Source organism: Marmota monax, unplaced genomic scaffold (assembly GCF_021218885.2).
Source record: "Marmota monax isolate L192 unplaced genomic scaffold, Marmota_monax_Labrador192_F-V1.1 WCK01_AAM20220418_F8-fsc00011, whole genome shotgun sequence".
NCBI lineage: Eukaryota > Metazoa > Chordata > Mammalia > Rodentia > Sciuridae > Marmota > Marmota monax.
Window position 1 is genome coordinate 22,833,891 of NW_026693082.1, and position 25,253 is coordinate 22,859,143.

General features: G+C 35.9%; 1 protein-coding gene across 3 annotated transcripts; it reads right to left on the bottom strand.

The window, feature by feature from the left end:
* Positions 1–469: 469 nt before the first annotated feature.
* LOC124099072 (purine nucleoside phosphorylase LACC1) lies at positions 470–11,630 on the bottom strand. Of its 3 annotated transcripts, XM_046454044.2 has the most exons (8): positions 11,123–11,626; positions 10,061–10,137; positions 9,333–9,948; positions 8,526–8,704; positions 7,522–7,687; positions 4,420–4,645; positions 3,160–3,320; positions 2,025–2,161 (listed from the first exon to the last, which is right to left on the bottom strand). In XM_046454044.2, exons 3-7 carry the CDS (start codon positions 9,892–9,894, stop codon positions 3,161–3,163), a joined length of 1,293 nt encoding a protein of 430 aa, XP_046310000.1. In that variant the 5' UTR covers positions 9,895–9,948; positions 10,061–10,137; positions 11,123–11,626; the 3' UTR covers positions 2,025–2,161; position 3,160. The 3 variants fall into 3 exon arrangements, with proteins under 3 accessions (XP_046310002.1, XP_046310000.1, XP_046310001.1); XM_046454046.2 differs by lacking the exon at positions 3,160–3,320 and having other exon boundaries at positions 470–2,161; positions 11,123–11,630; XM_046454045.2 differs by lacking the exon at positions 10,061–10,137.
* Between the last annotated feature and the right edge of the window lie 13,623 nt (positions 11,631–25,253).

Sequence of the window (25,253 nt, forward strand, 5' to 3'; positions counted from 1 at the left end):
TGTAAAGGCAAAATAAAGTAATAAATATGAAAGTCCTTTGTATATATTTTTAAAAAATGATATTTGAGCTGGGTGTGGTGGCCCATGCCTTTAATCCCAGTGGCGTGGGAGGCTGAGGCAGAAGAATTGCGAGTTCAAAGCTAGACACAGCAAAAGCAAGGCACTAAGCAACTCAGTGAGACCCTGTCTCTAAATAAAACATAAAAAGTAGGGCTAGAGAAGTGGCTCAGTGACCCAGTGCCCCTGAGTTCAATACACATACCAAAAAAATAAATAAAAAAAGATATCTGCTGTTATTATACTACATTATATACATGTAGAAATACATGCATGAAATTTACAAAATCTAAAATCTTTTAAGATGCAACATGACAACTTACATTTAAAATATTTCCCCAAATTAAATGAAGCTTAACATTTCTCTTTAGCCTACAAATAAACTCAACCAAAAATGTATATATATATATATATATATATATATATCTTTCTTCAAATGTATATATATATATCTTTCTTCAAGCTTTTTCTCTTCTCAAGCAAATATTGTCAAAGAATGGACGCCTATGCCTCCTCTTCCTCAATGCACCAACATCTGACCTGGCCACCACTGCCTGCAGAACAGCTTCAATACAGCCAAGCCATTAATTTTTCTTCTCAGCTTTTGCTTTATTTTACACCTGAAGATTTCTTTTTCAGCACCTCTCATAACTATGTTGGCTTCTGCAAAACCCTATTTATTTCTATAATTATTTTTTGTAACTGGTTCAGCTTCTTGTTCGTCAAATGCAGGTGTTCTATGAGGTTCCATACTTGTACCTCTAGGTTGCTCACCCTATTTTTTTTCTTAGATGATCAACTTGCTCCAACAGACTCAGGCATCCTCTTGACATAGCCAACTTCTAGATCCATGTGTTTGTCTCAAGGTACCTTCGAAATATTTCCATCTGCATGGTCTTCATTCTGTTTGAAGTGAAATTCACTACCTTTCTCCCTTCTCTAAAACCTCCTCCCTTCCTTTGTTACCACTCATGGTAGTTGGTGGAACAAAAATTCTAGAGTCATCAATGACTTCTCCACTCTTGCACCCTTCTCATTTCCATGATCTATTCACATAATCTATTGATTCCATCTCTGAAGTGTCTCTCTAATGCATCTACTCTTTTCCATTTTAATGTCTACTGTCTTTATTGGGGCTTAGTTATTTCTTTTTTGAAATATTTTCACTGCCTCTTATCTAATCTCTCTGGTTTAAGTCTCTCAAAATTTGAATCCGTCCTGTGAATGGATGACAAGGAAATCAAAACACTCCTCTATTTTTGATGCTTTCACACTATCTGGAAAATAAAGTCCAAACTCTTCGACATGGCATTTGGGATCCTGCTAATCTATTTCCAACCTGTTTTTCCACTCCTAATTCTGGCCACTCTGTTCTCTCTCTAGAACATGTTATAAACTTTCACAATTTCATGCCCTGGATCATGGTGTTCCCTCTACTTGTTATGGTTGTTCTTCATTTTGGGTCTATGTATATGTCATTTTCTCTGTAACACTGTCTGTGATTGCCTTCTTTCTACTGTTATTAAAAGTACATTTTAGTTTCAAAAAGTGTTCATCTCCTCTACTGCAGTAGGCCCAAAGGGAAAAGTCTTACTCATTTTGATTCACTTTGATAGCACAATATCTGACAAAGACAGTATCTACTAAATACTAAACTGAGCAGACCTATTCCTCATTTCAATAGGCTATACCAAAGAATCATTTTCATCTGTAAAACATCATACTTATACTGATTATTTTGTCAGTTTCATTATAATGTCTTTCTTTCTTGAACTGAGGATTGAACCCAGAGGTGATTTAACTATATCCCCAGCCTTTTTATTTTTCATTTTGAGACAGGATCTCACTGAGTTGCTAAGGGCCTCACTTAGTTGCTGAGGCTGACCTTGAACTTGTGCTCCTCCTGTCTCAGCTTCCCAAGTCACTGCAGTTAGCAATAAAGTTCAGTGAAAATCATTTGGCTTTGGTAATAAAAGAGAAAATGTACCCTAAAGATGAATTATCCATTGTAATCCTCTTGGTTTTACATAAATCAAATAGTAGTTTTTCTCTTGCATTCAGTTTGGAAGGACACAGGAAGTCATTAAAAAATCCAGTCAAATGTCTGTAAAATACAAAGAAACATAATATAAGACCTTTACTAGCACTATTAGAATACCAAGGTAGGAATCATAATGCCTATCAATTTTTACATATTAAAAACCTAGAGATATTGTAAAGTCTAAACGTAGTATTACTTCAACGAAAAGTAATCTTAGAGAAATTGCATTTATGCTAAAGGGGCAGTGTTAAATCAATGTCATGAAATATTTTTGTATAACTCTGAAAAAAAATCTAATAAATACTATTTTAATGAAATTACTCTATCACTGTGTGTGATATAGTTTGTCAGCAAACTATATCCTGTGGGCAAAATGTGGTTCCTCACCTGTTTTTTGTTTAAAAAAAAAAGTTTAACTGGCACACAGACACACTCACTTCTGTTCTGTCAGAGTCTGCTTTTGCTCCACATTGGCAAAGGTGAGTAATTTAGATAGAGACTGAATATCACACAAAACATAAAATATTTATTATCCGGCCCTTTAAAGAAAAATCTGGTCAACTCTACTATAGATAGCAGTTGGAAATCTAGCTGAAAACTAATTCAATTTGTATATTGTGGATTTCTTTTTATTCTAGAATTTAGAATCTTTATGCAAAGATATCATTTCAACAATTTTTTTTAAAAAGCATAAAGATGATATGATAGGAATGTATAGATATCAAGTACATAGTAAACACAAAGAACTTACATACAGGATTTTTTAAAAAACTAAATCAGTTAATTGTAGTACTTTTATTATAAGCCTGCCCGATTATTCACTAACTAGGAAAAGGAATGGCTCATTTTTATAATAGAATATGTTACTACTACAGTCTCATTAAAAAAATATTCTTTTTAAAGGAATAAAAGGGTAAAATTATGTATACTTAATTATTTTTTTAAATAAGGGGAGAAAAAGGTTGACAGAGGAAGAAGAAGAGAGGAAAAGAAAGAAGGAAAAAGAGAGGGAGTCAGAGAAAGAGGCAAGAGAGACTGGAAAGGAAGGGAGAACCCAGTACCTCATTCTCTAATTGATATGAAGCCAATCTGTGTGCCAAAATTAAGGCCATCTCGGACATGGGAGAAAAATTTGTCAGGATGGCAAGATGTACAAAGGTTGAGATCCTGGTTCAGGTCGTGAATATTCTGTGGAAGAATTCCTCCTTGTTCTAGAAGAATCCTTAGGATAAAGATTTTTTGAAAGAGAGCAAGCATTTATTTTACCAAATGCCCAAGAAATATGAAAATAGTATGTAAAACAATGTAAAAGAGTTCTATAAAAAATCTGGCAGGAATAATGCAAATTGTTACTTATGTACACAACAAGAACTAGCTAAGAAATGGTAGATTTTTATCACCTAAATTTATAAATGAACTGTATGAACTTCTATACTGTCCTGTAGACATAATCTAGTTACAGAATTTTATAATCAAAATCAAGGGCTAACTTAAGAAGAAATTTTTCAAACTACAAGAGTATTTTTAACCAAGATTTATTTGGTTTATAGAGAGTGTGCTTTTTAGTGATCTAACAGTCTGGTCTCCTTTCCTCTTAATTAGCCGTATTTTTCACTGAAAACATGTTTCCCTATAAAACTTTATGATATGAAATATGAATGAAAATTAGTGATATTATTTGACAAGTCAAATCAAGAATTAATTCCAATTCTTTACACTTAGGTATTAAGTGAGTAAGGTTTTACTGACTGGAATAAAAACACAATTCAAATCATCTATCAATTTCCTTTGTAGAAATAACAAATATTTTTCAAAAGACAATAAAAGCAAAATTTTTTAAATTCAAGATGCATGAGACCACAAAAAAATGAAAAGTGGCTGTGTATTTATATTACTTGATATTGTTTTGAAAACATATATCCTTCTAATTAATTAGAAAATATGAACAATTTTAAAATATTAGCTTTCTAAATGTTTTTGTATTCTAGAGAGTTTACCTAAGGAATAACTGTAATGTCAAATAAATGCCAGTATTTCTATATGAAGTAGAAATTGAATCTTTTTCAAGGCCAGCTGTTTCTTCCTTCATTTTCAAATCAATGAGAGACACCAGATAAGAAATTTAATGTCATTTGAACAGGTTGAGAATAGATTTTATATTTAAAATGAGTTTTTGTGTAGTGTAGTGTGTTGTGTAGTGACTGCAGTGTATATCTGCCACCTGTCTTCTTGGAGTTAGCAGTTGTTCTCTAAAATAATTTTCATTTCAGAAGCAATAAACAATAATCAAACTTGCAGTTCCACAGTGAAATCAAACATACCTGGTGGCTTTACGGATGTCAATATGGGGTCTGGGTGAGTTAAAAAGTCGTACGCATTCAGGATGAAGATTATGAAATGCGTTTGCTGATTCCCTGGGAAGAGTAAAACAGCAAGGTCCTACTGAAGGTCCCAGTACAACAATAATGTCTTCTAAGCTACAGCCATATTCTGCTATCATAGCATTCACTGTAGCCATAGCAACTCCTAATAAAGTACCTTTCCAGCCTGGTAAACAGGAAGAAAAAGAGATAAGGAAGATTACAGCATAAAATTTCAACTCAATTTGTGTCTAACTTAAAAATGAATAGATTCAGTTTCTGGTTCACATAATTATTACACAAAGTACTTTTTCCAAAGTGAGATGTACTATTACAAAATACAATGACACAGAATAGCTATTTAATGAGAGTCACTGTCCTCTTCCTTTAAAATTTTCTATATGCTTCATTTATACCATCTTAGTCTTCTCTCTTTACAAAATATTAATTGTGGTAAGAAACATATAAAATGTACCATTTTAAGTGTACAATTCAGTAGTATTAAGTATATTTACCATGTTGTATAACCAACCTCCAGCAGAACGTTTTCATTCTGCAAATCTGAATCTCTATATCCATTAAATAACTAATTTCTCCCTTCACTTAGTCCCTGGTGTCACAATTCTTCTTTGTTTCTACAAATTTTATTACTCTAGATACTCCTATAACTGAAATCACATAGTTTTTATCTTTTGGGGAGTGGCTTATTTTATTTAGCATAACGATCTCAAGGCTCATTCATGATTTAGTATATGTCAGAATTTCCTACCTTTTTAAGGCTAAATAATATTCTATTGTGGTATACCACAATTTGTTCACTCATTCACCTGTCATTGGATGTTTCCTTTGCTTTCACATCTTAAGTATTATGAATAATGCTGCTATAAACATGGGGCAGTATATGTCTTTTAGACTGTGCTTTCAATTCTTTTAAATGTATATTCAGAAATATAGTTGATAAATCATATGACAATTTTATTTTGAAATTTTAAGGAATTGCCATACTGTTTTCGGAGGTGTGAGTCATTTAACATTGTTCCTTTTTTTTTTCTTTTCCTGAGATTGTTGTAACTATCAGGAGCCCTCTGAGATTCCATTGAAATTTCGAGATGGATTTATTTATGAAAAAGTGCCTTTGGGATTTTGTAATTAATCTGTAGACCACTTCAGGTAATACTGACATCAATAATAAGTCCTCCAATCCATGAACATGGGATTTCTTACCATTTTTTTTGTTTCTTCTTTCATTTCTTTCAGCAATATTTTGTAGTTTTCATTTCTACCTCACTTTCTATATGTAAAACAAGTCTATTTCAATTAACCTTCCCTTTTACAAACTTCCCTTTCTCTTTGTTGGATCCTGTGGAATTCTAAGATTAAACCATTCTCCTTCTCTCATCTATTTCTGGAAGACAAAAACTAAACAATGTTGCTTTTTTCCTTTATTCCCTATATTGGGAGTAAGATTCAGCTGATTTAGCTGGACAGTAAGGAGCCCCCTTACTCCTTCCTTCAACACTCCATATGTATATGCTTCTAAAACTAAGCACTCAGGTGAAGAGACCAATCTTTCCAGATAAAGGAAGGAGATGATGAAAGCAAGAAATATTTAGATGATAAACTTCTCCTGGGAACCCACTAGATATGTGGTTTATGGAAAGAACAGAATGAAATATCAGATTCTAGGTAAGTAAGTGGATTATCAGTGGCCAAAATAGGAAACCAATGTGGTAGAGAAGGCATTAGGAAAAACATATTGCATTTTTAACATGATGATTTTCAGCTACCTCTGAAATTACAGGCAGTGATTTCAGAAGAAAGCAACTATAAAAAAGCATTCTGAGCTAAAAAAGAGATATTGTCAAGGCTTTTAATGGATAAGAGCATCTCTCTTCCTTGGAGGCCTTCCTTAATTATTCACACACATACAATATATTCATCTTCTCTCTATTTGTTTCTTTCCTGAAGGACATGCATATGCAAATATATACATCTGGCTGAAGAATTTTTATTAAATTAATCATATAGAAGAATGTTATACTTTCTCTGATATCTGATAAAATAATTTCAAGGTTAAAAATTATAATGTGAAAGTTCACTTTTATAACTTCATTTTGACTGCTTCATCTGAGACACCTTAAAACTAAACATTTCAAAACATTATTATTAAATAATATTTCCTTTTTAAAACCAAGAACTGAGATTCAAAACTTAAACAACTTTTGACAATGTAATATGATACATGTTACTTCTCAACCAATTCCATTAATTTAGTTAGGTCAAAAGAAAAACATGTCACTTTCTTCTTTATAGTCTAAATATCAAAGTAGTCACAGATTTACAACTAATAGGGAATTCAAAACATCATTTCTCATTCCACATAGAACCATAACCACAGGAAAATCTAAATATTATTTCAATACCTTCACACAAAAAAAATTCTGTAACCTTATAGCATCTGAAAGTACATCTGTGCTCTTCAGCAACAGTTATGGTTAAATACATATAGCTTTTTAAACTAAAAGCAGTTTTCCAAACGTGTCTTGTTTTTTTTAACTCCCTACTTTTACATCTGTTGCTACATCTGCGTGAATTACTTTCTACACCTGCCTGACATTCCTACTCTCTGGTGCCTGGATATCAAGGGTCCCAAACAGAGGCAGCACCATGTCCCTAGGCAGTGCTTAGACAAGCATGGAGGGTTGCTATTTGATTATTGCAATGACTGGGGGTACTAATGGGATTAAGAATTGCAAGGGCCAAAGATACTTTCAAGGGCACAGTAGGATTATCTTACCCCCTAATGTTAATAATATCCTTGCTTGCAAACACTGACACTAAAGGATCCTTAGGAATCTACCTAGAGACCATCTCCTTTGGGAATTCTACTCTGATTCATATCATTTGACTTATATATTCCCTTTATCTGCTCCTATAATAAGAGTATGCCGCCCCACCCCTATCACAAAGTAATATAATTAACTGTCACACCCACTAGAAAAATTTATTTCCCTGTATTAAAAATTTAGGAAAAATCCTAAATGCTTATTTAAGTATACTTACCAGAGTGAGCAACCCCACATGCTTTTTTGACAGGATCTGCGAAAACTATAGGTATGCAGTCAGCACCAGGAGCTGCTATTGTGACTCCTCTCTGGTTCGAAGTTATTCCATCAAAAGATTCAGGCTCCTTCCTTCCCATAATCCAGACTTCATTGGCATGATCAGTCTAATACCAAAGATACATTATAAAAAGGTTTTGAAAACTGGGTTTCTCATATCATAAGCTTTTCTGTAAGTACTTATTTGAGTGCAAAATTACATAACCAGCAAAAATTACTAGAATTCAATAAATCTATCATTTCAATACAAAATACTAAATGCAATATCTCTGCATATTTTATTCAAAGGAAACTAGGTCTTAACACTTAAGAGTTTAATAAAATTCATCGTGAAGACCTTATACTTGAAATGGGTACTAGTCTTCCAAAAAGTAGAAATTTAACATTTTAATGAGGAATTTAATCAACTATCAAATTAATTTTGCAATTATTTTTCCTAGACTCAAATCAAGCTAGAATTTTGTAAGGAACAAGACATTATTCCTTAATTATGATGCTAGGTTTTAGAAAATAATGGCTTTTCTTTCCTACTCTTCAGGAATCTTTCTTCTACAACAAAAAGGGCAGTGTTACTATACTAAGAATTAACCATACTTTTAGAATTGAAGAGCTACAGTGGGTTACCAATGGTAACCTACCAATGGTAACCCACTGAATAAAAAAAGTAATCCATATGTGTGTATGTGTGTGTGTGTGTGTGTGTGTGTGTGTATATATATATATACAATGAGATTTATATAAATATGAGATTTATGTAAATATATATTTATGAGATTTATATATCTTATAAAATTGATCTTTAGGCTATGATATATAAATCTAAGAAAACAACTCCTAAAATTTTAGATAAAACACCAAAAGCAAAAGTGAAATACCTTAATTAAAATTCATTTAGTTACTGGTGTGGTCTAAAAATATGGTTCAAACTACGAAACAAAATTTTACCTTTATTTGATAAAATTTTTCCACATTAAATCCTGCAGTATTTGCCAACCTACGTAGATTTTCTTGAACAACCACCTTGGGATCTCTTCGTTTGGAACTACTGAAGAGATTGAAGGAACTAAGAGTTGGTATATAAGATATCCCACCTGTTCTTGTAGTAAATCCATGTATGAAAATATCTGTTGAAGACAAGTAATGAAGATTAAAAAGATTCTCCCAAAAGACTACAAAGCATTACAAAAGCCAGACTCTCCAGCAGACCTCCCTGATCACTTCAACCAGCTCTTATTTATCTGGCTTCTAATTTTGACAGCACTTTGTACCTCCATATGTTCTTATTACCTACTGCTGTTTACCTTCCATATGGGATTACTGCTCTTCAAAGGGTATCTTCTGTCTCAGACCTGTCTTTTTCATACCAACAGCACACAGCTCACAGTAAATACTGTCTAACCAAGAAGGAAGATTGACTATTTTAAATTTCACTCTTCTGGGAAAGTATTAATGAGTTGATGTTTCAGAATTTCTAAATAAAAGATTTCCAGTGTTATAAATCACATTGTAAGGAAGGGCCGGGAAATTTGCTTAAAGCTAAATTTGTTTAGAACAAATTTGTTTATTTAGTATGGCTTTGAAGGAGTTTTCTCTTTTCACCCCTGACTCACAAGGCCATCCATAACACACATTGCAAATGATGCTAATGACCAGTAAGTGAACAAAAGAAAGGGTGGGGAGAGGTGAGCATCCTCTGAAGACAGACTGGATTTTTCACATATACAGAAAAACAACAGAGAATATTGAAAATACCTGGGATCAAAGGAGATGTGATAATAGTTAATTCTCCTTTCAGTGCTGGCAGACTTCTCAAATATGTTTCTATTTCACTCTGGATTTCTTCTAGTTCATGAGCTGTGATTGTGTTTATCTCAGTGGACTGTTTCAAAAGGCCATCCCTCAAAGTCACATGTAAATCTTCAAACTCAAAATTGTAAACCTCAGTGAAGAGACGATCAATAAAAGCCTTCATTAAGGTTTTCCTGTGTGCAGGTACAATTACCTTAATGCTGCTCAGATGTTTTTCATCTATTTTTTGTTTAATGGTATACAAAGAGGCAGCCATGCTGGGATTTCTAATAATCTCAAATTCTCTCATAAGAGTTAACAATCCATTGCTTGTTTCCAGTTCACAATTATCATGTTCACCATCCCTTTCACAGCTCATTTTCCTGCAATCCATTATGCAAAGAAATTTGGCCTTGGCAGCAAGGTGGTATTGGATGACATTCAATGTCTTCAATAATGTCTCATGGAAGTTTTCCTGACAGGTTAACTTCAAACCAAAGAGATCAATCAAAACTGCTTCTGCCATCCTTCAATAATACACAAAGTTTTTCAAAGAAGACTTCTATGCCAAACGAATTACCTGAAAAAAAGAAAAACTGGCACAAGTAAGAATACAAAATGATATCAATTTTCTTACACTTACAACAGAAATTTGTGGTGAATTAAAAACAAGAAGAATTAATTGTCTTTACCTCAAAAAGTAATCAAAATAGGGTTGTGGCTCAGTGGAAGAGTGCTTGCCTAGCAAGTGTGAGGCATTGGGTTCCATCTACAACACCACATAAAAAATAAAACAATACAGTCATTGTGTCCATCTACAACTAAAAATATATATATATATATTTAAAAGTAACAAATTGTACCTATACCCCTTCCAGAAAAAAAACAGACCACTATTAATCATAAGAGAAACATGACAAAGTCATCTTTTATTCTTTTTGTGAACATGTGGATACATCTTTCCAGAACAATAATTCTTCTTCTTTATTTTCTTTACATAGGAAATTTCAGTAGAAAATTACTTTTTGCCTTAGAAAGTCCTGTTTTTTAATTACAGGGTGTCAATCTACGTGCTCTATCATTGGTTCTGCATAATTGTTAAATTGGGTCACATCCCCTCATATGAAACCTAGAGAGGCCTTAAGTTTAAGAGTTTAACCTGAAAATCGAATTTTTGTGGGATGGAAGCTGAGGGACTAAGGGACTTCCCTCAGTGTGTGCCTTCTGGGCAAGGATCACGGAAGCAGCCGCCACTTGGATCCCAGGCGCTTCCTACCTACCTGGTTATTCTGGTTGGCGCCCAACTCCTCACCTTCACGCGAGGTTAAAAGTCCCCCCTCCCTGGTGACGCTTTGGGTGACCCCTTTGCCCCGACCCTGTTCTCCCTCCGCCCCCTCGTCCTCTCCGCTCCCGCCGAATTTCATTTCGACAGCTGTGAGAGGGTGGCCACCCGCCTTTGATGGACACCAGGGATTCCCACGCGGCATGTCTGTCACCGCGGAGTCCCTGTCCACTGTGCGGCGCTCGGCTCCAGAGCATGGGCGGCAGCTCCGCACCCGCCCGGCTGCTCCACCGACCGCTCCCCGCCCACTTAGGGCTTTGGGACCTGCGGACAGACTCGCAGCAGCGCGGTTCCCCTTCTCGCGCCTCACCCTCGGCTGCCTGGCCTGTCTGCAGGCAGCTCGGCCACGACCCGCAGCCTCCCTCCCGACCCCGAGTCCGCCCGAAACCCGGAAGCAGCGAGCCCCACGCACCTACGTCCCTCACCGCGGCCGCGCGGCTCCGACAGCCTCCACTCCGGCTCCGGGTGGAAACCGGACTGCGGGGGCTCGGGGCCGGGGTTCCCGGGACGAGTCGGCGACGAGGTCCCGCCGCCGCTCAGCAGTTCCGGGTCAGGTCCGCCGCTGAGGTCGCAGGCGCAGGAGCCGCAGCCACAGAAGACCCTCCGGCGGAGCCAGGCGGGTCCCGGGGCCGAGGCGGGCAGGCCGGACCCAGAGAGGGGGCTGCGGGAGCGGGGGCGCCGTGGAGTGGTCGCCAGGAGGGAAAGGCGGGTCCTGTGAGGGCCGGGGCGGCGGGAATGGCGGCCGTCGGGCCGCGAGCGCGCGGGGGGCAGGAGTCCGGGCTGCGGGCGAGTCCTCTGAGCGGGCTGGAAGTCCCCGCACTGGCGCTTCCCGATGACCCGCTGAGCCAGCAGTGGGGCGGGGACACTTGGTTTAAGGAGCCCAGGCCCGATCCTGTCAAGTTAGCTCTTAGCGACTTGTCCCCTCCAGGTTCAAGGAATGGGCCTCTAGGGGGCGGTTGGTTAGTGTAGTTTTTGTTTGCCTTTTGGTGATTCTGCCTTTCTTGAGAACAAGCCAATCCTCATGACAGCTCCCTCACTTTTATTGACTGCACAAAGGTCGCTTATGCCCCTATCCCTTTTTTGCCCTTCTTTAAAAATAGGTGCCTCTAATTGGCAGAAGGCACTGATTCTTAGAATCGTGTTAAAGATACAATTAAGCATGTGTTACATTTCCTCCAAGAATATGATTTAACAAATATTGAGCAGGTAAGGATGGAAGGCATGTGCTTTGTTAAAGGAGAAAAACTTCTGCCAATTACAGTCATTTCCTTTCACTTTCTGGTACTAAATTCATCTGTCATCCCATTACTCTACTTATCCCAGTGGTTTTCAGTCCTGGCTACACATCAGAATTAAAGTGGAACTTTAGAATAATAATAATAATGCAGGAAACCCCACCCCAGATATACATTGAATCAAAATCTTCTAGAGTCAGTCCTGGCATGTTTTGTTTTTCTTTCTTGTTTTTTTCTTTACAGTTGATTTAGATGCATAATTTGTTTTCAAAAAATAACAGCCTTCTTCCCAAGCCATTCAGAAAAAGGCTTTATTTATTTATTTTTTTTTTTTTTTGGATAGGCCACATGACTTAATCTTTTCTTTACATTTGCTGTTTGTTCTACTTAGGACATCCTTCTTTTTGTATGCCTGTTTAACTGTTTGCTCCTTATTCAGTCTTCAAGCTCAAACATAGCCTTCCTTGAATTCCCATCCAAGCTGCAGAATTTGTTTCTTTAGCATTTTGTTCACATACCAGAAACCCTCTTTTGATATAGTCCAGACCTCTATCCAAACAATAAATTGAAAAAGTTGGTTAAACATTGAGTTGTATACTGTATACGGATGAACTTTATGTTATATAAATTATATCTAAGCACAGCTTTTTTAAAATAGAAAAGAGCAGTTAAGCCAGAAAATCATGAAAAAGTGTAAAATTATAAACTTTTATTTTTTACCTAAAACAGCTGTCTGCTCATTTGCCAATCTATTCAGAAAGCCCAGGGTCTTTTCTTTGCACATGGTCTACTGATTGGAGTTCTGTATTTTATCTCTTGCATAAGTCATACAGCTAACCCACTAGTAAGATTTCCCGAGATTTTGTTCTTTTAAGAGGAGAATAAAGGCAATTGTGAATTAATCTGAGTGCAATTTTAATCTTCATAATCTTTAATAGTTATCTTACACAGCTTTATTGGATCTTTCCAAAATATTAAGCATAGTTCTTAAAGAAATGAGGAACTTTATTTCCATGCTATTACATTTATGTATATAATATGTTATAAAAGTACAATATCAAATACAAGTGGCCTAAACAGATTGGGAACAAACACAAGTAACTCATAGGACCCCACATCTGGTAGTGCAGAAACAGGCAGCCTCATTGGAGAGTACTTTGCTAGCCATGAGCATTTAGCATGATATGGGAATTAGCCACTTACGATTTACAAAAGAAATAGGGTTAATTGCTTAGAGGTCAAATGTAGATAGGCTAGGAGAGCATCTACTCTGCTTCTCCATTTTAATTATTTGACTATATGTGTTCTTCCTCATAGAGATTTAGAACATTTATTCTGAAGACAGAGATTGTGCCTTTCTTTTCAGGGGAACTGCTGGGGAAATCCCCAGACATTCTTACCCTAACATGTAAATTTTATAAAAACGTGGAATTTTAAAAACTTGTTAACATTGTTTTTAAGGCATTTGCACAACAGTTTATGGATCTTCTTAAAAGCTTGAACTAGTTTCCTGGGGCTTCCATACCAATTACCACAAACTAGATGGTTTAAAATGACAAAAATTTGTTCCCTCACAGTTGTGGATGTCAAGTTATAAAACAGAGGTGTTGACAGACTTTGTACTCTTTGAAGCTTTCCTTGCCTCTTCCATTTTTTGGTGGCTCCAGACATTTCCAGCCTGGTGACTACATGACATGGGGGTCTGTGCCTCCATCTTCACTTGGTCTTTCTGTGTGTCTGAGTCTCAACTCTCTGTCTACCTTTCTCTTATAAAGAGAGCTTGAAAATAAATGGAAGATCAACCAAATGAGAACAAGCAAAGGCTATTTGTTCAGAGATTGCAAGGAATTCGGCTACCATCTGCATTTTAGCTGAGTCAGAGGCAGGAAGTGGAGTGAGTATGACTTGATTGGAGGTATAGACTTAGGGAAGCTACAGGCAGGCTAATTAGAAGTGAGGCATCCAATGTGATTGATCAGGGGTGTATATTTGATGTTCTCTGGTTGGCCCCAAGTTGGAAGCAGAGATAAGAATTAGGGAAAATATCATCATTAATCAGTAGTGACTATTTGGGGAGTTCTTGTTATATGTGGTTTCCTAGGTTGTGTTACTAGAGATAGTGTTCTGACTTTCTACATGTCTGATTTATAAATAACAAATTGGCTTCCTGGACTGCTTACTGTAGATAGTGAGTCGGTTTCCTGGGTAGGTTGCTGCAGATTGTTTCTCAGAGTTCTGATTCTTTTTTTAATGGTCTGACCATTGTATGTTTACATATTCATTCTTACACCTTCCATTGAATTTAGGGCCCACACAAAATCCCTTAACAAAACCACATCTGCAAAGATTCCTTCTTCTTTTTTCCCCACTTAGGGTCACATTCATGGGTTTTGAGCATTAAGACATGGACGGATGTATCTTGGGAGCAATCATTCAACCCACCAAAAATTCTTCTTGGTTTAGAAATGATGCCTGCTTGTTTAGAGAAAGAAGACAGAAAGAAACAAAAACCTTATCCCTTAGTGTCATAAATAGGCAGGTAGGTTATGACTAGATTTCGCCAAAGACCTATTATTTCTATCACAAAGGCAGGGACATTTTGCAATGGTTGCCTGGGCATTCCTTAAAGCTTGAATTGGAGTTTCAGACCAACCCTTTGGTCTACACTCCCAAATGAGATGTTTTGGTAGGCACTAACAAAACATGTCTATATATTCAGAGAAACTCCACCTTTGGTAGAAAGCTTGAAGCAATGTGGATAACATGAATACTGCCTGCATTATCTTAGAAAGTTAAGGAACAAAACAAACTTATCTAATTTTTTCCGTTTTCAATATCCTGACATTTTCATTTCAGTGCCTGGTTAGAAAATGGAAAAAATCACTAGTTTCAGTAGATTCTAAGGCACTGGGATATAATAGGTATATAATACAATTTTCATGATTTGATCTATTAATTCCTTTTGGACGAAGGCTGGATATGTTCTAACTTCTAAAAACGTGGTTGAAAGTTCTGGGCTAGGGCTGTAGCTCAGTGATAGAGCGCTTGCCTAGCAAATGTGAGTTGCTGGGTTTGATCCATAGCACCACATAAAACTACATAAAATAAATATTGTGAAAAAAATTCTTTTTAAACTTTTTATTGTTTTTATTTATATATGACAGCAGAATGTATTACAATTCTTATTACAAATATAGAACCCAATTTTTCATGTCTCTGGGTGTATACAAAGTATATTCACATCAATTCATGTCTTCATACATGAGCTTTGGATAATAATGCCCATCACATTCCACCATCAGTTTTAACCCCATACCTCTCCCTTCTCCTCCCAGCACTCTGCCCTATCTAAAGTTCATCTATTCCTCCCACGCTCCCTGTCCCTACCCTACTATGAATCAGCCACCTAATATCAGAGAAAACATATGGCATTTGTTTTTTGGGGATTGGCTAACTTTACTTAGCATTATCTTCTCCAACTCCATTTGTTTACCTGCAAATGCCATAATTTTATTCTCTTTTATTGCTGAGTAATATTCCATTGTGTATATATGCCACAGCTTTTTAATCCATTCATCTATTAAAGCATCTAGGTTGGTTCCACAGTTTAGCTATTGTGAATTGTGCTGCTATAAACATTGATGTGACCGTGTCCCTGTAGTTTGATGTTTTAAGTCCTTTGGGTATAGACTCAGGAGAGGGATTGCTGGGTCAAATGGTGGTTCCATTCCCAATTTTTCAAGAAATTTCCGTACTGCTTTCCATATTGGCTGCACCAATTTGCAGCACCACCAGCAATGAATGAGTAGACCTTTTTCCCCACATCCTTGACAACACTAATTGTTGTATTCATAATAGCTGCCATTCTGACGGCAGTGAGGTGAAATCTTAAGAGTGGTTTTGATTTGCATTTTTCTAATTGCTAGCAATGATGAACATTTTTTCGTATATTTGTTGATTGATTGTATATCATCTTCTGAGAAGTGTCAATTCAGGTCCTTGGCCCATTTATTGATTGGGTGATTTGGTTTTTTTGTTGCTTAGCTTTTTGAGTTCTTTATATACCCTAGAGATTAGTGCTCTATCTGATGTGTGTGTCGTAAAGATTTGCTCCCAAGATCTAGGTTCTCTATTCGCCTCACAGATTGTTGTTTCTTTTTCTGAGAAGAAACTTTTGAGTTTCAATCCATCCCACTTATTGAGACTTGATTTTAATTCTTGTGTCACAGGAGTTGTATTCAGGAAGTTGGGGCCTAATCCCACATGATGGAGATTAGGGCCTACTTTTTCTTCTATTAGACGCAGGGGCTCTGGTTTTTTTCTAGGTACTTGATTCATTTTGATTTGAGATTTGTGCATGGTGAGAGAGAGGGGTTTAATTTCATTTTGTTGCATATGGATTTCCAGTTTTCCCAGCACCATTTGTTGAAGAGGCTATCTTTTGTTCGATGCATGTTCTTGGCACCTTTGTCTAATATAAGCTAATTGTAGTTTTGTGGGTTAGTCTCTGTGTCCTCTATTTTGTACCATTGGTCTATGACTCTCTTTTGGTGCCAGTATCATGCTGGTTTTGATACTATAGCTATGTAATATATTTTAAGGTTTGATGTGATGCCACCTGCTTCACTCTTCCTAATAAGGATTGTTCTAGCTATTCTGGGTCTCTTATGTTTTCAGAAGAATTTCATGACTGCTTTTTCTATTTCTATGGGGAATGTCATTGGAATTTTGATAGGAATTGCATTAAATCTGTATAGTGCTTTTGGTAGTATGGTCATTTTGATAATATAAATTCTGCCTATCCAAGAGCAAGGTAGATCTTTCCATCTTCTAAGGTTTTCTTTGAGTTCTTTCTTTAGGGTTCTGTAATTTTCAGTATATAGATCTTTTGCCTCTTTTGTGAAATTGATTCCCAAGTTGAAAGTTCTAGGTTGGAATTGTAGCTTAGTGGTAGAGCGCTTGCCTAGCACATGGCAGCACTGGGTTCGATCTACAGCACCACATAAAAATAAATAAAATAATGATATTGTGAAAAAAAAATCTTAAAAAAAAACACTCATTCAGTTTTGGGTCTGAAGTTCAATTCCCATTGATTTATGCAACTCCAATGAATTATCAGTAGATGGCAGTACATTGTTTTTATTTGTTTCCATTCTATTGTAGAGATACAGAAAAAGCTCACATACCCAATTTTACAGCAGATATCCTTTCATGATTAGTTGGTATAAATAAATTACATGCACGAGTTCTTCAGCTTATGTTGCTTTAGAAAAAGATAGTCAAGAAGTAGCAGTTATTTGATTATTTTCATTGTATAAATCTAATTGGCTTCATTCTTTAAGTTACTTCATCAAATATTCTAGGGAATACAAAAATGAATAACACATTGTATTTGCCCTTTTGCAGTTTATAGTCGAAGGGGAAAGATAGTGTAAAATAATGGAATTAATAAGAATAAATGTGTTGAATACTCACCATGTGGTAGGAATTTGCTAAGGGCTTTATATGCATTATTTAATTTCATGCATTGTCCTTGTAGTAACACTAATGAGGCAGGTACTGTTGTTCCCATGTATAAATAAGGATTCTGAGGCTCAGGTTAGAAATAATTTACCTAATAAGCTATGAAGTGGCACAACCTGGAATCAAAACTAGCTTTGTCTTACTCTAGAACCTATAATGTTATCTATCATCATATGAGGCAGAGAAACAATCATATTAAAGGAGCTCACATATTCCCAGAAAGATTAAGAAAGGTTTCTTTAAATGCCACCCAAAGTAGAGTTTTTTTTTTCTTTCAAGTATTTTTTTTTTTATTGGTTGTTCAAAACATTACAAAGCTCATGACCAAAGTAGAGTTTTAAGATTGGTTTTGATGTTGACATTACAAGAAAGTGTGTAAAAGCCATATTCTGTCAGAACAGAGTAAGTTGGAGTACAGATAGACCACAGTTAGACACCTATTCTGGGCCAGGCAGTGCTCTTCTCTCATGGAGTTTACATAAGTTGAAGGATACAGAAAAGATATAAATCTAAAAGATGTCAGTGGTAATAGATGTCAGTAATAATAAATGCTATTAGGAAAGCAAGGAAACAGAAGATGAAAGAATAAGGTCATGTTTTTAAGAGTGTTATCAGGAAAGCTCTGCTAAGACAGTTATTTGGGGTTGGGTGAGGAAAGATTACATTCCAATAGAATTTAAAAATACAATCAATTAATGAAAAAAATTGCATTTAGTATGCATGATAATAAAAGAATCAAGATACTAGATTGTCTCTAGTATAAGACAACTATTGGGGGCAACATCCTTGGGCATCCTACCTATGAGGTGTCTTCAAATGTTTCCCAAAGGGCCTATGAAGTGACAACAATGAGCTCTCCTTTATGACTTGCTGGGGCAGGTCTGGTTGAATTGCCCTGGGGAATCTACCTTTCTAGAGACCTCTCTGCTAATTAATCTGGAGGTTTGGCTTGAACAACAAGAAAAATGAACTTGTAACTTACTGAGATGAATAAAAACTATGAAAGAGTAGTTTTAGTGGTGGTAATTGAATGGAAAAAGGAACCAGAATTCAATTTGGTACATATTAATTTGAAATGCCTTTTAAATTCCAAGTGGAGATATGAAGTAGGCCATTTCAAGACTCTGTACTTGAAGAAAGACATTCAGTCTACAGATATAAATTTGGGAGTTGTTAGTCTATAAATGGATTTTCAAACTGCAGAACTAGATAGTGGATGGCATAACCAGTAATATGTGTATGAGAAAAGTAGATGAGAACTGAGCCCTGGAACATTCCAATAAGTGAGAAAGATGAGAAGGAAGCGGCAAAAGAAACCAAGTGTGGTTTTTCAGAGAAGGTGGTCAGTTCAAATGTGTCAAAAGATGCCATCAGGTCAAGTAAAAGGGAGACAGAACTTATCCATTGAATGTGACAACATGGAGGTCAGATAAGAGCTTTAAGAGTAGAGTGGCAACTGTTTGTTCTCATTGGTTGAAGAAGAATGAAGGGAAAGGAAGTGAACATCATGAATTGTTGCCTATAAATGGGAACAAGAAATGGTTGAGTAGCTGACGGGTTTCAGAATCAAAGCAAGGGTGGTCGTGTTGGTAGGTGGTGATTTATCAGAGTTATTTAGGATGACACATACAGCTAAATAAAGAGTGAATTATGTTGAGAGAACATTGAAATAATGTCTTTGACAAAATGAGGAAGTCCAAGAGCAGATTATTGGCCTTAGTTATGAGCAAGGATGCTTTATTCATTGTAAGAAAGGATAAATTAATATATGGGTACAGGTTCAGAAAGACTAGTAGATGAATAATTTAGTAACCTCTGATATTTTCTACTATCTCAATTAAATAAGAGGGTAGGTTATCAGCTGAAAAGGGAAAATATATGTGGGAAGTTTGTTTGTTTGTTTGTTTGTTTTTTAAAAAACATATTCAGCTACTTGAGCATAAGTGAAGCAACAGGTTTGATTTTTCCAAGAAGAAGGTCAAGGAAAGAGCTCTAGGGGAAGTGGGATGAATGCAAAGGAATCTAAGCCAGATAAAGAAGTAAGAATATATGAAGGGCTGAAGAATCATGTAAAGGTAGAAGTGTTAATGGATTGGAAGTCTTGGTGTGGTTGAACAACCCTTATAATCAAAATACTGAAAAGAACCAAGCCAGAAAATTAAAATATAGTTTGAAACTGAAATAATGTATGAGGTACTATTATTCCTGTGGGTGCCTGAGGAGAGTGGATGAAAGAAGACATCAAGGAACTCAGAGGCCAGGGTATTAGATTTATCATCTATGTGGATGTAGAAACTCCAGAGAAATGTAAAGGGGAAAATGATGCAGAAACAGAAGTTATAATCTAGAAGTAAGGAGGAGAGAACTAAAGATCAATTAATAACAACAAGGACAGGTAAAGCTTAGTCTGATGGCACGAACCTCAAAGAACCAGAGGTTTTAAATAGAAGAGAAGGATACTAGTTTTCTAGTGCTGACAGGGAACAGGAACAACGCCTTATCTCCAGATTTAGTAGTGATTTGAGGATGAAGAAGCGATATTTTTGGATTTCAGTTAGAGGCAAAAGATGAAGGGAAAGTTCACTGAAATTGTGAAAGATAGGATTTTTCAGAGACCACAATGGAAGGATTATAAAATGTTTGAGGAGTAGGTGAATATGGATGGGTCTTCATGACCAGGAATGAGCCCTTGGGAAATAGAGTATAATGGGAACAGTGATCACAGTGTCTTTGATTATGGAAATGACACTGATTTGGAGGAAAGAGAAGGGACTCACTAGGAAGGCAATTTAGCTAGCAAGAACTTAGGAGGAGCCTGCAGAACTCACAGGGTTCCCTCTTCAGTCATGCAGATTATGATACTGAGGCCAGGGGAAGTCTCCAGGAGCTGCTCCATCAATGTTTTTTACTTGACTATTTCCCCAAAGAATAAAAGGTGATAGTAGGAAAGGGAATAGAAAGAAGGAATTTGGGGGCTGGGGATATATGGGGATGTAGCTCAGTGGTGGAGTTATGTTCTTAGTAGGCACAGAGGCTGCAAGTTCAATCTCCAGTACTGGGGTGGTGGGGGGGAACGGACATTAAAGCAACAAAATGACTACAAAAGTGTAGTTTAATTTGATTCTGGAGGGATAAAGATATACTTCTGCCCTTAAAATATAATCTTGGTAGTTTAGTTTGGAGCCCAAATACCTGAATTTAAATCACATCTCAATAGCTAGCTGGCTTTGGTTAACTTTCTTGATCTATTCGTGCTTCACTGTATTTTTCTATAAAATGAAAATTATAATAATATCTACCTCATAGAGTCAAATGAGTTAGTATCTGTAAACTTCTTAGCATACTGCCCGGCACCACATAAACACTAAACAATATAGATTTTATTGTCATTGTTGTTGTTTTATCTAAACCACTCATAACAATGTCCTGCATAAAGCAAGCACAATATAAATACTTAGGGAGAGAACTGTCTGAAAGTATAAAGGCATGCAATTTTACGTTAGGTAGGCAGAATAAGATGTTGTCTGTGAGCATGAAAGGCAAACTAAAGAGCTCGAGAGAAAAATCAGATTTGGATCTGTTAGCACTGATCTGGGACAGTTCTGTGTGATAGGAAGAAAGGACTTAGAATAATGACATGAACGGAGTAAATGGACTCTGCATCGGGGAAAACTTAAGGAAAATGGTACATTTGAGGTGAGATTTGAAGGAAGTGACCTGAAGAGACAGGAAAGAATCATAAATTCTCAGGGGTGATTATAACAATCTGCTAGTTAAGCTCTCAGGCTTTCTTTTGCATGGTAGGATATTCTGGATAGGCTTAAGTCTCCTCAGATAGAAGCAATTTAACGTTGTTTTAAGCAATTTAACGTTGTTTTTCTCTTTTTGTTTATCATATTTTAATCCTTTAAAATGTGTGACTAATACATGAGTACTTTGTTTATAATATTATGTGCCTTACTTTATAACATTTTTTCTTTCTTTCTTTCTTTCTTTCTTACAAAGCTTGTAATCACTTGAGTACAATTTGGGAAGATGCACAGGTTCTATATAAATCAATTAAGAATTTTTTAAAAAGGATCAGTCATCTGAATAGAAAAATCCTTATGTTTAATGGGAGATGGCAACTTCCAGTTTCAAAAGTACTTATTGACATTGGATTCCATTTACATATCATAAAATCTTAAACCATTTTCTCTGCATAGGAATGGACAGGCAGATTTGGAGACCTATTTTCCTAAAGCCGATAATGCCCTTACTTCTGCCAACTCAGTATTGTTATGTTGGAACAACTTTATCTTCATCTTTCAATGGAGAAAAATATGTACTCCTTCATCTTATCAGTTATTCCTAAATCAAGTACATTGGCACACGATTTTCAACCTACTTGGGTCTTACTCTGACCAAAATAACACTGACAAGAGTGCTATTTCCCTATATCCAAATTTGTGGTAGAGATTGCTAAAGCATTCTTAGAACTGATTCTCACCAATTGTGTGTGTGGTTGTTATAATTATTACAACAGCCCTATAGGGTGTAGAGATGAGGACACAGTGAATCAAAGAAGAAACTTACTCAAGGTCATAACAGCTAAAAAGCAGGAGAACCAAGATTCAAATACGGTTCAACTTTTCTTCCAAAATCTCTCCCTTACTCATTGTCTTTTAATTACTGGTACCAGTGGTGAAATGTCATTGCATTCCTGTGACATGTTTGACAATTTATAACAATATAGATGTTTTTGTAGGAGTAAAGAAGGTGAGCCAGACAGTGGAAAAGAGGAGATTACAGACAATGAGAATGTCAGGCAACAAGGAAAGGAAGAGTGAAGAAGTTCCTAAAGATGGTAATGAATCAATCTTAAGAAATAAAAAATTAAAAGAACATCAACAAAAAGTAGTACCAAAAGATAATTATGTTAGAAGGAATAATAAATTAAAGTAGAAGGAAGCAGTTATATTTCACTAGGAAGAAATGTACTCAGTGTTTAGAAAAGCCATAATAACCTGAAAATACAGGCCTATATTGAAAATCCATCAACTGTAATTGCTATTGAGTTGTTGTGGTGACGCTATAGTATATGTGCAAGTGGTCCAGATTAAAAAAAAATTAGGTCAATCAAAATATTTATACTCTTCCAGAAAAGAACAGTTATGGCATTGCAGAAGACAGCTTTGAGTTGCCTGAATTGCCTACTATTATTGCCTTTGATTTTGATTTTGTCTAGAATCAGGGAGGATTACCAATCCAAAATGTACTTTTCTTTTATATCAGAAAAAAACACCTAATTTTTCATGTTCCAGTATAGAAACATAAGTGTCTTAAAATGTCTGCATTTAGTTTTTATCATGAACTTTATTCTTTTGTCTAGCTGTGGGTAAAGAAGATACATCATCATTAACTGAAGTTGTAAAACAAGTTGCAAAACAACAACAATCACAAACATCAGAAATAGAAAGAAACAAAAAAGTTCTGTTTCATTTACAGGTAACTTATTTCATATAATCTTTTAAATGTCTTCAAAATTTAATAGTGACAAAAAATTTTAAAAGAACTTCATATTGGGAATCAATTTTAATTACACTATACTATCAGTCAACAAATATATGAAAAAATGTTCATTATTGCTAGCAATTAGAGAAATTCAAATCCAAACTACTCTAAGATATCATCTCACTCCAGTTAGAATGGCAGCTATTATGAGACAAACAACAATAAGTGTTGGCAAGGATGTAGGGAAAAAGGTATACTCATATACTGCTGGTGGGGCTGCAAATTGGTGTAGCCAATATGGAAATCAGTATGGAAATTTCTTGGAAAATTGGGAATGGAACCACCATTTGATCCAGCCATCCCTCTCCTTGGTCTATACCCAAAGGACTTAAAAACAGCATATTACAGGGACACAGCCACCTCAATGTTTGTAGTAGCGCAATTCACTATAGCTAAACTAGGGCCCACTTTCTATTGAGAATTTTGCTAAACATTTTTCTCAACATTGTCCTTACCCTTGCATTGCTCATGATTTATTTGGGAAGGAGTCCAAGTAAACAAATAATTGCACTCATGATGGTAGCATCAACAATAGAGGTAGTAGCCCAACATATTTAACACTGAAGAATGAGTGATTGCAAAAGAAGTGATTTTTCAATGTTGGGTATTAAAAGACAGTTGGAATTCACTGATTGATTGGGTATCTTGGTCAGGTATAAGATTAAGGGAACCTGGGATAAGGAGGATGATATTCCAGATTGACAGAATCTGAGAAATTCACAGAAGCCTGAAACAGCATTGTACATTCATAGAACCCTATGTAGTTTGATAATGGTATAGTATAGAGTATGTTTTGAGAAGAGGTGGAAGGTATATACTATGATTAAAAATTTGGACTTTATTCTAACAGTGATGAGAAACCTTTGGTTTTTAAACAAGAAGCAAATTAAAAATTGCTTTTATATAGAGAGAATTCTTTTTAAAAATATATATAAAGTGCTTGTTATAATTCAACATCCATTCATGACAAAAATGTCTCAGAAAATTAGGATTAGAAGGGAACTTTGTCCATCTTAAAAAAAAAAAAATCCTAAAGTCAACCATATACCTAAGGTTGGAAGACTGAATGTTTTTTTTTTCTTTTGTTATTTTTTTAGAAAAGTATATGACATTTTATTTTCACTTATGGATGTATAGTACACAAATTAAGAAATAAAATCATTACAGGGTTCTGAAATATTGATAGCTTATGACCTAACATACCAATAAGTCCATTCCCTGCAAGCAGCCACATTAGAGGTTCAGACTTGGTCTTTGATGCAGTAGTTTTCACATCATTACCATGAAATGCCCAGTAGCATTTGGATAATAAATTACAGTAGACATGAGCTATGTGTCAATATTCCATCTTTGGAACAAATTATGCTTATTTACATGTTAAGAATAGGTGGCTCTATCTACTTACCCTACTATGAGTTTTAATGACTGATTTTAAGCTACACAGGGTTTTCCAAAATATTATTTCTTTCAGAGCTTCTAAAAGCAACAATTCTTATTAATGTTTGTAAAAGATTATATTGGAAAAGATAATGTTAAAATGAAGGCGCTTTAAGAAACATTTAAGGACAACATAAGGTACTACTATTGGGAAAAAACCTGTACATATTTTCAAGCAAAACACTGAAATATAGTAGCAGTGTTTAATTGAATTGTTTCAAAATAGTAGTAACTACACTACCTTACATACTGTACTATTATTGAAACCTCATAATTACAATTTGAATATACAATCTGACTTACAATTTCAACTATGCACAGCTTCTGAAGCATATTTTTCAGGTTTGTTTTTGCACATGAATTGAAGTTGAAGTTGGTCCTTGATTTGGAGAACTATAACTACCTGGAAGCACTAAATTTTAGACACAGTTATTGATAGCCAACAAAAAAACGTGACAGAGAGAAAAGCAATAGTAACATGCGTGGAAAAGCAGCCGTTGCCCTAAGTGCAATATCAGATCTAGAGAGGCCTCTGGGTCTCAGTGAATAACCCCCAAAGAAACCAAAATATACAAGAGGAAGCATCTGGCCAGTCAAGGGTATTTCCCACAATGGGACAATCCTTAAAAAGTAGAGGCTTTGGACCTTTAGCATAAGAGAGACACTTTCCATTCTTTGATTCCATGCACACCTGGTAAAAAAGACAGAAGTCTGTCTTGACCCTTCATCACACGTAAACTGCTGGTGCACTGCAGCAGCTCAAGCTGACTGAGGTGGAGGCAGCCAACCAGAAAC